This window comes from Myiozetetes cayanensis, unplaced genomic scaffold (assembly GCF_022539395.1).
Source record: "Myiozetetes cayanensis isolate MyiCay16 unplaced genomic scaffold, myiCay2020 scf10, whole genome shotgun sequence".
NCBI lineage: Eukaryota > Metazoa > Chordata > Aves > Passeriformes > Tyrannidae > Myiozetetes > Myiozetetes cayanensis.
Genome location: NW_026086605.1, coordinates 12,704,126 through 12,715,876, shown reverse-complemented (window position 1 = coordinate 12,715,876; position 11,751 = coordinate 12,704,126). Strand labels below are relative to the sequence as shown.

Sequence of the window (11,751 nt, the reverse complement as noted above, 5' to 3'; positions counted from 1 at the left end):
CTGTAGAGAAGCTGAACAGGGATCCTGGGATGCCTCACCCATTAAGCGGTTGTTCCAGCCTCCTTATGTCAGGGAATACCCTCCAGCTCTTCCTTGCAAGGCACCATACTTGTGAAAAGGTTTCTAAATAATTTTCTCTCCTTTCCTGCAATTGTGTATCCTGATGTACAAGATTTGTGCTACTCACTGCAAGAATAACTAAAAAGCTGTGTTACTAACTTGTAGTATCTGGTAATACTTGAAAACATTCTGGGATGATCTGGATAGGAGAAGATCTGAATGTTTAATAGAAAGAAAAAACAAGTTCCCAGTTCTTCAGTTCAAAGAGAATGTTAATTTATGCCTTTTGTACCACCCTGGAAAAAAACCCAGCAACTCAGAAAGCAATGAAAAATAACTCTCATTTAATAATTTATTTAAAATCTCCTTGTCTGTAAGCCCCTCTGAGTTCTGTGGGTTTGAGCAGTTTTTGTAACAACTTACGGCTTTTTGGTAAATGGTACAGTGTAAAAGGAAGTTGTACCTAAAACGAAACAGTACAACCAGGAAAAACAAATTTTACTGTCCTACCAGCTCTTGAAACAGTGTCGTGTACATGGGGCTGACCCTTGGGAGAAGAGGGACTGTGCAATGCCGAAAGAGCAGCATTGAAGCCATAGTCAACTGTCATGGTGAGGGCAGTAATTTTCCACCTTTCTGGGTTTGCTTTCTCAGAGTATGGCCAAGTCCATAAAAGGCCTTCTGTTCTCAGGGATCATTTAAGGCAGTGGAAAGAGTTATAGGAAATTCAGTGGTAGAAAGGTAGGGAGAGGGCTGCTTCCCCATCCTGTTCCTGCTTTCCCTCGTTGTTCCAGGGCTGCAGTCCCAGTGCAGCAGATGGGTGTATGCAATGTGCTTTTTTGGCTGGCAGCTTTCTTATCCCACTTCCCTTCCAAGAAAGATGCTCCATTAATACAACTAACTAACTACAGTTATGTAGTATACACACCATGTTTATGTTTATTTTACACATATGTATATGTTTATTTTACATATATGTAAAACTAATTCTGGTTGAGGTCATCCTGCAACTTGCAACCCAAAAAAAGACAATTTATCCAATGATTGGATGAGAAATTCAGTGAGCTGCAGACAGTGGTGTGGCTCACTGTAGCGATTCCTCTCAGCCTCCACCTCACCCGAAAACTATTCTGCTGATGGTGCCTCCTCTGGGTTTATAAAATGGGGGTGACCATTTGGGCTCATTAGTGATTGTTAGGCACTTCAGTAAGAACAAAGGGAGTTTGGTGTCCTACCCAAATTTCAACTTAATAATTACAGAGTGCCTTTCTGAATACCAGGAATATCAGTGGTTCCTCCTGCCTTAGTCTTTCAGTTATTTGGTGTGTGGCTATATTACTGATCCATTCCTTCCCAGATGATATTGCATCCCCCTTTCCACAGGAGTTTACCATTTCCCTCTTTTCCCTGTACTGTAAAGTCTGTAAAGTGCTCTGGGCCTGCCTGTGTAACTGGCATTGCACAACTGCGGTAAGAAGATACCAGCGTTGATAAAACAAGTAGATGTGTGGGATGGCTGGGGCTAACTGCCACGGGGGAGGCAAGTGAGACTGCAGGAGTCACAGTGAGAAATGTTGTGACCATCTCTCACTCCCGAAGGCTTCTGCTGGTGCATCAGATGGGGTGCACTGGCAGCCTGGAGGTGAGGGCTGCATCTGCTCTGTGTTCAGCTGTGTCTCTGGGAACAGCAGCAAGACTGTTGTCTCTGAGGGAGGGGTTCCCCAGCTCAGTGTATTGCTTATTACTCTCTACCTTAAGGCTGTTGATCCCTGTTTGCCTACTGGGAGAAATAATCCTGCCCGGAGGAATGTTCCCAGTGAATCCCTCACTGTGCGCTGATAAAGAAGGCCTGCCAGGCAGTCTGGGGAACTGCTGCCAGCGCCCATCTGTCTTAGGAAGCCAAAAAGAGCAGTTCATGGCCTTCTGGGGTTGGCCCATTCCCTTCCACTCCTTTGGCCCATTTGTGGAGCCGGCTATAGAGAGGGAAGCCCTTGTTCTCCCGGTAGATGTAGACACCTGTGATGGCATTCCACTGGGGGCTCGGCTGGACGCCCTCCACCGGGAACTCCTGCACCAGCTCCTTTTCCTCCTTGTCCAGCGCCACGAAGCCAAAGAAGTGCTTCACATTCTTGGCTGCCAGGATCCTGGAGTGGACCTCGGCTGTGCGTCGGAAGAGCTTGTCCTCATTGGAGCGGTACTGGGCCCAGTAAGCCTCCTGCCGGTAGCTCAGTGGCGAGCAGCAGTGCTTCAGGCACTTGGTGAGGAAAACCAGGACTGCGACGATGCCAATGAGCAGCCAGCCAAAGAGCTGAGAGAGAAGAGAGAGGCTGCGTTAGGACACGGCAAGGTGGTCTTACCCACTCCATGTGGCTTTCCCCCTGGCGTGCCTACCTGGGACTCGTATCTCAGCCTCCGTGTCACCTCGTCCCTGAACTTGGTGAGGTTTGCCGGTACATCTCTACAGGGAAACCTGGCCAGCACCTCAGCCCCGTACTCAGGTGGAAACTTGTCCAGGGAGGATGGCTTGACAAATTCACTGAGGGCACAGATGTAAGCTTCCCCTCTCAGCAGGGAAATGACCGACCAGGTGACGGGTGCCACAGCTGCCCGGCCCATGATGGAGCCGAAGAGCAGGAAGGTGGCAGCGGCAGAGAAGTTCTTGACTCCACGCTTGTGGCACTCAGCCACCAGGTTCCAGGTGTGGTTGTTCCAGATGACACCAATGAGGAAGAGGGCCAGGGCTGGGACACCAATGGCAGCCAGCCCGTAGATGTAGTTGCGGGCAGGGGAGCAGGGGCAATGGAAGGCAACGACCGAGAAGAGCTCCTCACTCCCCACTGTGCCCAGGGCCACCAAACCATTGAAGATCATCACATCTTTGCTCTTGAAGAACAAGGAGAGGAAGCGGAAGTTCTCAGCAATGAGGGCGGCCATCTCGTCCCAGGGATGAGAGGAGGAGTGTGCTACTGTGAGGGGCTGTGCTGGCTCTCCTCCCAGCACCGAGGATCACTTCAGGGGGAGGTAAAAGGGTCTTGTGCCAGCTGACGTGCAAGGCGCTGTTCCAGGAGCAAGACACCTTCAGTGATGTCTCTTCCTCCTACCTGGTGTTCCAGCCTCTGGAGCTGATTGCTGATGCCAGAGATACTTCAAAAGGGGCTGAAAAGGGATTCAGCCTAAGCAATATATGAAACCTCTGACACTTTAGTTTCCCACTACGCTCTCCAAAAGCATTGCTACAGCAAAGGTTACAGGTGGGACATCTGTTTCTGCCCCTGTCATTTGCATGGTTGTCATCTTTCCATCTCTTTGGTTTTAGTCACCTCCCACAGAGGCAATTATTGTCAGCGTCGCTGCCAGACTTTTGATGATCTCCCGAACCTACAATGAAGAAGGACACCATGTTACCGGGAAAACTGGACCAGAGCACTGGCATTAGGATGTGTCCCTAGCCCTACCACTGACTCACACTAGCCCAGCTGCATGTGGCACGTGGGTGCTGGTGCCGCACTGCCTTGAAGGTGCTGTGTGTGGCTTTTACCTCCCTCTTTAGACCTGATGACTTAATATTAATTAATGGGCAAAGTTATGTGAGGGAGGCAGCAAGGGGTGCTGTGAGACAGCCCAGGAGATTTGGGTACAGAGAGATGTGGTATGAGAGGCCCAGGCAGGAGCAGCCTCCACTGAGAGGGGTGAGGGGGTGCTTAAGGGCTGTTGCTGCCAGCTTGTCTGGGAAAGCAGAGCTTAGCTTGATGACCTGGGATACAAACACCAAATGCCAGTAGAGCTGGGACAGCTATTATGTAGGAGTTTTTGCTAGGATTAGGTGTGGCAGGATGATCTTCTCCTCTCCCACAGCTGATTGACATAATCGTACTCCCTTGTCCCGGCCTGCAGTCCCAGCTCAGAGTCAAAACTGCTGCCCTGAAATTGAGCTCCTCAACCTGCACACCTCAGTGCCAGACATGTCCTTCACTACCCTTTGCCTGTGTAGCTTCCCCAGCACAACACTGGTTATACCCCACTGCCTGGACTGCAGGCACTCAGGACCAAGGGCACGTGCCCTGATTTTTTTGAAGCATAACGCAATAACTGGGGAATGTGTCCATGCTCTCTGCAGTGATGTCGATCCCCCAGCCCGCTTGCAAGATAGATTTAATTAAGTTCTTAGTTGACTTTCTGTCTGCACCGTATCCCCACAGGGTTTCATCTCAGGAAGCCTCAAGCACCTTGCTAGGTCTGGGAACCCTCACTCGTGTGACAAAACCTGCTGGCCTCAGGGGAACTGCTGTCACCAGGGTTTGCTGGAGACAGGAAGGATCCGGGCACCCCACTACCCATCTGTGGCAGCTTGCAGTGCTGGCAGGATTGGCACACATCTGGGGCTCCCAGGGAGCCCGACTCACAGCAGGGCTGCCCTGAAATCTGCCCCAGTGCCAGCATCTCCCTGCTGGTATGCACATAGCAAGGCTTCCCTGGGCCAGCCCCGACTGCAGGGACAAGACTTCAGGGACATTTGTGCAGAAGAGACAAAGGCACCTTAATCCTTATGATCTCTTGTGCAAGGCTTTCTCATGTACTGTGTTTTCACTACTGTGCCTCAGCTCATCTGCTGCCCTGACAAATGCTGGTTTACCCCCTTCTGCCATGGGGCAGCAGAGGGGAACGGGGGCAGAAATTTGGCCTCTTGTTCTTTGTTGTGTCTAACCCATGGCAATCCCTTTAAAATCACATTGACTTCCACTGCAAACAGCCCTTAACATCTTCCCGCAGCTTCCCAGTTTTCCACATGCAAAACTCCATCTGCAAAGGAGACAGACCAGCTGAAAACTGCCACCACTTGGTGGGGAGCCAGGCCTCCATCTCCAGCTGCTGCACTTAGTGGAACACCACGTTTGCAGCCAGATGCTAAACCCCCAAACTTGTTGTAGTTCAAGCCCCTATTTATTAGTTACCCACAAATAATCCTGATACAACCCTGTGACCTTCCTGACAGAGCCTGGTAAACAGCAAAGCAAAAATCAGAGGAGCTGGCAATGGGAAGTATGCTGTTTGGGGGGGGGCTGGGGGGGTCACTCTGCCTCTGCTTGGTAGTTAAGGTCTGGGAAGAGGGTTGGGTAGGAGGGGAGGAGAAAAGTTGCTTGCAGCAGATAATTTTTTAGCAGCCTCTGTTAAAGTCTTTCCCCAAAACGCAGGAAAACAAGAAGAAATTAAGTCACTTACTTGAAGAGTTGTTGAAACCAGTTCTGGAGCCTTCTCAGCCTCTCACGTGGTTTTTGCTCGGGCTCTGGTTGTGGTGGGTTCCCAGCAGCGCACGGGGCTGTGCAGAAGTGGGGATGGAGCTGCGGCCGGCTTGATGGGTGAAACGAACTCTCGTGAAAACAGCCTTAGGAGTTTGTTAAGGCTTCCTTATTCAGTTTGAAACATGCCCTCCGCTTTTGGGAGGAGGGAGGAAGTTCTTCTTGGGTGGGGCAAAGAGTGGCGCTTGGATTCTGCTGCGAGCAAGGCTGAGGTTGTGCCTTTAAAATAAAAAAAAAAAAAAAAAAGGAAATGAAAAGCAGAGAATGAGTCACTGGAAAAAACTCATCGCCCTTTTTCAGACCCGCGGTGCAGCTGTGCAGTGGCTGGCCGGGATGGCCTGGAGTTTTTCTGGAGAACGGGAGTGTTGAGGCACCTTGCTGGGGTGCAAAGGAGAAATGGGGGATCCCCCCAGCCTGCAGGGTGGATGCAGCCCCATAGTCCCCAGGGGATGCAGGTGGGAGCCACCCTAAGCAGGCAGGGGGAATCTCGTGGTCACACGAGAAGGGGCAGAAACTGCTGCTTTAGTACATGGGAGCTGGCTGAGCAGGCAGGGAAGGCACCCGCCTGGCTCGGTTTTCGAGAGAAGCATGAACCTGCCATCACGCTCTGTGGGGTGGCCAAGTTTTGCTTCCCACTAGCCAGGACTGAGCAGTGGGGCTGCTGCAGTGGGCTGGGGGCTGAGCAGGGCCGGGGGACCACATGTGCGGGGCTGGGCACAGCCTGCTGTTTGGCAAGCACGATCCATTCCTGCCCAGTGCAGCTTTTCTGTCCTCTGCTTCCTCTGCTTGAGCGATGCCTGCGAGGCAGCCAAGGACACCTCACTTTCTCCTTGCATTGCTCCCTCCTCTCTGCCACCTGTCCCTCAGCTCCAGCTCCTGCCCAGCCTTTTGCAGAGGCCAGAGGTCCCTAATCTCCTTCCCCAGCCTCCTTGTCATCTTGTCCCCAGGGTTAAACTCTGCCCTCCCCAGAGGATGTCTTCAGCCCAGGCAAATCTTCAGCAACACCCACGTTCCTCTCTGCCTGGAGCAAATATGGGCTTGGCCCAGCGTTGGCAGTTCAGATGATGGGATTTTGGACCAAGTCCTCCTTCCTACCCTCAGATCTGGGGTCCTCAGGCTGGTTTTTGCAGCTCCCAGTTGTTTGGGTGTGGTGCACCCCTTGGCACTCCCACACCTCCATGCTTGCCTGGAGCTGGCTCCCTGGCTTGATGGGGACCCTGGGGCTTGCTCCACGCTCAGGGTGCTGCTGCTAAACGGGCTCAGCACTTGGACCACAGCCCGCCTGAAATCCCGGGGGCCATGTCAGGTTACCCAGGGTCTCCTTCCAAAGGTAATGAACAACCTTCCCCAAAATCCAGCACAGAGAGGACAACCTACCTGCTCTATGACAGCTCTCTGCAACTGCTGAATCTGCTGAGTGGGGGCAGAGCTCTAATCCTAAAAATCTGAATTAAAAGTCCCAAAGCCTCCCTTTGCAAATGCATGCTGTTTATTTTGGTACCTTAATGGCTGTGCCATGGAGCCTGCCATCCCTCCATGCTCCTCGCCAGCATGGGGACTCAGAGAGCACCTTTCTCAGTGAGCCACGAACAGCACTGAACTGCAAATAATAGGAGTGGAAACTGCCTTTATCTTTTAATCTCCTTCGCTATGTAAACCAGGTTGTGTGCCTATTAATTTCAGGGCAGGTGCCTTAATTAAAGTTTGGGGTGTGAAGATTAATGACAAAACTGTGTCACGCTCCTTTCTCTTGGGAGTTAGACAGATTCAGCCTGCCCTTGACTATTGGCTTGCTAAGGCACTCTCATAGCAGAAAGGAGAATTTCCTCGTCATTTTGGTCCTTTGTTCTCCTCTCCCCACAGCCTCTGTGGAGTTACACACTGATAATTAAGGTTTATGCAAATGACAGTCACCTCAGTTACCAGCCAGTCATAATAAGTTGTTTGAACAAGAACACCGCAGCAGAAATTTCAAGGGGATGAGCGTCTTAGAAGGGACGCAGCAGGGGTAAAACTCATCCCTCAAAAGGGGTTTTCCTTCTGCATATTGGCAATAAAATCAGGGCGACTGGGGAACACTCTTCTGGGCTGCGATTTCCATAGTCACCTCAAGGGCCTGCATCCCATCATTCCCAGTTTCTATGGAAATGGGCAGCCACCTTGTATTGCGTAGGTTTGGCAGTACCTTCTGGCTTCTCCTCTGAGCGAAACACCCCAACTCGTACAGCCCCAGCACCCTGGGCTTGGCCTGGGGCCCTCACAGCCCTTTTTGTTGCATCAAAGTAAAGAAACACCAACAGCTTTTGTAAATAGCTTTTATAAATCCTGAGTCTGAGCACACAGAGCTTGAATGGTAAGCCTGAATTATTTATTTTGCTCCTTAAACAAACACCCAGGTGGTTTTTAACAACAGTCTTTTGTCAGGGAAGAATCGAGGAAAAATTATAAGAACAAACCGTCCTGAGGCAGATTTGTGGCAGGATTTTGGCCTGGCCCACTCCCTCCTCCTTCTACTACTGAATGATAACTGTTCCCCTTGTCTAGACATTTCCTTCAAGGAGCATCTCTGTGGACTCCTTGTTGAATAGTCCCTATGACACTAATCATGCTGTTGCTGTCACATGTAGTGGCACATGGGATATCCCTTTACTAGCTCATTGCTTGGGTCAAATTTATTTTAAAGCTTTTCTTGGCCTGGAAGCTGCATGTCTGTGGGGATGTAGTATGTGGAAGAATGTGTAGAATAGGAAGACATTCAGGGTTTCGTGACTTGGCAGGAGAAAGGGGCTCCCCCGGCTTGTTTCTCCACCAGGGGATTTTTAATACTGCCTAAACTCGCATGCGCTTCTCAGTGCCAAGCACATCGTAATAGAGAGGAAGTTTTACACATCTGGTTGTGTTTCTCTTGGCAACCACAACAACAACACCAACCTGGTGCTTGGTGGTGTGGGACACACGGCACATCTGACTACCACACCCCCACCACATCCCCTTCAGCATCCCCAGGGCTCGTCCAGCATGACCTTGCATAGTTGTCCTGCTGGGCACAAAACTCATTGCCTGAATTACCAGTGCTGTGGGATTGGATGTGAGAGGAGATGGGATCACACCAGCACCACTGAGGCTTTTGGGTGCCTGCTCCCCTGCAGCTGCTGTGATGCTGGCTCTTGCCTCTGCCTGGTTTGAATGCCCTGTCTGTCCCCCCTGCAGCCCATCTCCCAGAAGTGCAATCTGCCTCTACATAGCCCTGCACCCCCTCACACCAAGCTGTAGTAGGCAGCTGTCTCCCTTTGGGGTGTGCAGGAGTGCACAGGGGGCTGCCCTCCTGCCCGGCCGTTTCCACTGGGGAGGGCAGGTGGGTGAAGGTGTAACGGGGGCTTGCATCTGTGCCAGCTCTTCAGGGCCATGTTCATGGTGCCCTGGTCAGTGATGCCCAAGAGCTTCTTGGAAGCTTCCCCAGCATCCTCAGGGGTTTTCTTGGGCAGCTGGCAGCGAGCAGCCACCAGGTCCGTGCTCATGCTCTCAAAGAACTGCTGGATGCAGACCTTGGCAAAGCTCCTGGCATGCTCCGCACATGTCTCGTCGAACAGCTTGCGCTCGATGTCGATGTAGTGGGACCAGTATCTGCTCTTCAGGAAGGCGGCCTGGCTGAAGCAGGGCCGAAGAGATCTGACCAAGAAAGCCAGCGTGGTCATCAGCAGCATAAAGCACCAGCCCAGGGCCTGCAGGGATGAGGGGGAACCAGACCCATCACAGACAGGCAGAGCATGTTCCTGGCACTTCCCACCAGCCAGCAGGAGCCCTGGACTGAGAAAAAGCCTTGCTCCCCTTTGGGCTGTTTGACATTCGGTTGTGTTTACACTCCAAGCTGTATGAGGAGACTCTGTGTACCTCATCAGTGCATCTGCGCTGAAATTTTGTTCAGTGCACCCACACAGGCAGCACCTCTCCCTTTTCGCCTTGCAGAGCATCATCAGGCAGTGACCATAAATAACACCAGGCTGAGTCCTGCACCCAGCCCTTGGTCCTGCCTCCAATACGACCGCACCTCACCTGGGTCTAGGACAGTCTGTGTCCTCTGACTTGCAGTATCGTTCCAGATACTCTGTGTTTATGCAGCTGTCTAACTCTTTTTCCGAGCTGTTGGACTTAGTAACATCTACTGTGAGCGAGCAGCAGTGACAGCTCCCCTGTTAATGGGGTCTGACAGGAGGGGTGAGATGAGGGCACAACCAGGACCAGTCTGTCTTGTTCACCATCAGCCTTGGCTCAGGCTGCTGCCAGGCTGTGCAGGCAGAGCTTGTGAGGGTGAACCCCACTGTAAATTCAGCCCCCTAAAAGAGCATCTGAGAGGGGGGTATTTAGGTGAGAGCTCTTTTTTTGTAGCTCCCAATGTTTCCCAGCAGCAGGTAATTGGGGTCTACCCAAGAAAATCTGCTTTGTGTCTTTGGAGAAGTCCCTGTGGCTCCATTTCTATTAAATGGGATAATAACCCCTACCTAAGGAGGTGAGGCAGAAGAGCTGCTTTTAAACAGGAGCACATGAGTGACAGGTGGGTCAGAACATCCTGTCTCCAGCATGGCCAGAAGCAGAGGGCTTGAGAGGAATTAAGCACAGGACAAGCAGTTAGTGGCACATCTTCACTTGTGGTTCCCTGGGATGGTTAATGAACACACATTGGCTATTCTCATGCAAGTGGCAAAGGCAAGTGGCATAGATGGTTATCAGTCCATTGCTTACACATGTTATAATAAGAAGCAAGAGCAACTGCAGGCAATGGGAGAGCCTGCCAGCTACTGAGTAATATCCACAGCAGCCCCTTCTGAACTTGCTCTGAATAAATCTCTGCATATGGTTTTGCTGTGTATCACTGCTCTGCAGCCCCAGGCTGCCCAGGCAGGAGGGGATACCAAATTATCAGGACAACCTACAGCTACAGCCTCTGCACCACACTGGAGGCATAACTCTGCAGAGCTGAGTCTGAACACCTTGTACCCCTGTGAAATCACCAGTCTCTCCTTCTGCAGCTTGATTTCAACAAGGAGATTCTGTCACGGAAAGCTAAGGCTGGCAGTGCCTAACCCCAAACCACCAGTGAGGGCACTGCCACAATGGCTCTTACCTGTGAGATGCAGCGCAGGTACCTGACGGCCACTTCGTTGGCAATGAGCTCCTGTCCATTGTAGATCTCCTTGCAGGGGATTCGGGCGAGGACCCGCTGTATCTCCCCTTGGGAGAGGAGGGGGTGGCTGGTGTTGCCCAGGGTCTCCACGGGCACAGAGGTGCAGAAGGCACAGGTGATGCACTTGCCATCCAGCAGTGTCACCGAGACCCAGACGGCGGGGGCGATCATGGCCCGCTGTGCCATGGAGCAGAACATGTAGCGCAGGACCGCAGGGTCCTTCCCTCGCTGGCCCTGTGGACGCCTCCACTCCTCTGCCAGCATGGAGATGTTGTTGTTCAGCACAAAGCCCAGCAGGAACAGGATGAATGGGGGCACCAGGAGGATGCCCAGCCCATAGGCCATGTTGTAGTGTGGCAGGCAGGGGCAGTTGAAATCAAAGGCTGAGTACATCTGGGTGCTCGCGAGGGCCATGATCCCACAGATGCCATTCATGAAGGACTCCTGGTTGGACTGGAAGAACTGGAAGATCATCCGAAACTTGTCCATTTTCCCTTGATTCCTCTTCCCACTAGGGTCCAAGCTGTGGCCTCAGTTTACTTCATTCTTTCAGGTTTCCTCTTCAAAGATGGGCATCACCAAGTCTGTGCAGTTCACTGTTTCATTCATGCACTCTTACAGCTCTAATAGTTAAAAATAATTTCTTTTGATGATTTTGCTGATTGCAAAAGTTTAGAGTTTGTTTCCTCCTGCTCTTCTTTGGAACCTTCTTCTATGGGACCTGGGTTGTTTCTGGTTTGCAAAACCTGATTTTGTTCTTCCCCATATCCCCATTTCTGCAGTCTCCCAGCCACCAGTCCCCTTGGCTGGAGGGTGCAAGTGTTACCATGGCTGCATCCTCCCCAGAGCACTCTGTGCCCTGGGCACATGTAGAATTGGATGATTGGCCTCTGTGAACCTGTTTGCAAATGCAGGAGATGGGTGCTCCTCCCAGGACTGAAAGGAACACCCCACCTCTGCAGTGCAGACTCACACGGAAAAGTGGGATGCCAGAACTTCCCCCCTCCTCCATGTCTGCATTGCCCCAGCAGCATCTAATGCAAACACCTGCAGGTGCCTGCCAGCCCCCTCTTCTGTACTTGCTTCACTGGGAAATACCTCTTCTGTTTTATTCTGCAGAATGAAGGGAAAGGGAAAAGGAAAAGCAGAGGAGAGAGATGTAAAGCTCCTGGTGCTCTGTATCTGTATTGCCGAGGTCTGCTAGTGGCTCCT

The 11,751-nt window shown here is 51.7% G+C and overlaps 1 protein-coding gene across 1 annotated transcript; it reads right to left on the bottom strand.

Moving 5' to 3' along the window:
- Positions 1–39: 39 nt before the first annotated feature.
- Positions 40–11,028, bottom strand: LOC126653278 (uncharacterized). Its single transcript, XM_050340834.1, has 5 exons — positions 10,480–11,028; positions 8,621–9,079; positions 3,381–3,438; positions 2,452–3,050; positions 40–2,368 (listed from the first exon to the last, which is right to left on the bottom strand). The coding sequence occupies exons 1-5, from the start codon at positions 11,026–11,028 to the stop codon at positions 1,952–1,954; spliced, it is 2,082 nt and encodes a 693-aa protein (XP_050196791.1). The 3' UTR covers positions 40–1,951.
- Positions 11,029–11,751: the final 723 nt, after the last annotated feature.

Excerpts from the sequence above, each read along its gene's own strand:
- LOC126653278 (XM_050340834.1), bottom strand. The coding sequence starts at position 11,028 with ATGGACAAGTTTCGGATGATCTTCCAGTTCTTCCAGTCCAACCAGGAG. Across the intron at positions 3,051-3,380 it reads AATAATTGCCTCTGTGGGAG|GAGAGCCAGCACAGCCCCTC; the intron begins GTGACTAAAACC and ends CGGTGCTGGGAG. Across the intron at positions 2,369-2,451 it reads GGCTGAGATACGAGTCCCAG|CTCTTTGGCTGGCTGCTCAT; the intron begins GTAGGCACGCCA and ends CTTCTCTCTCAG.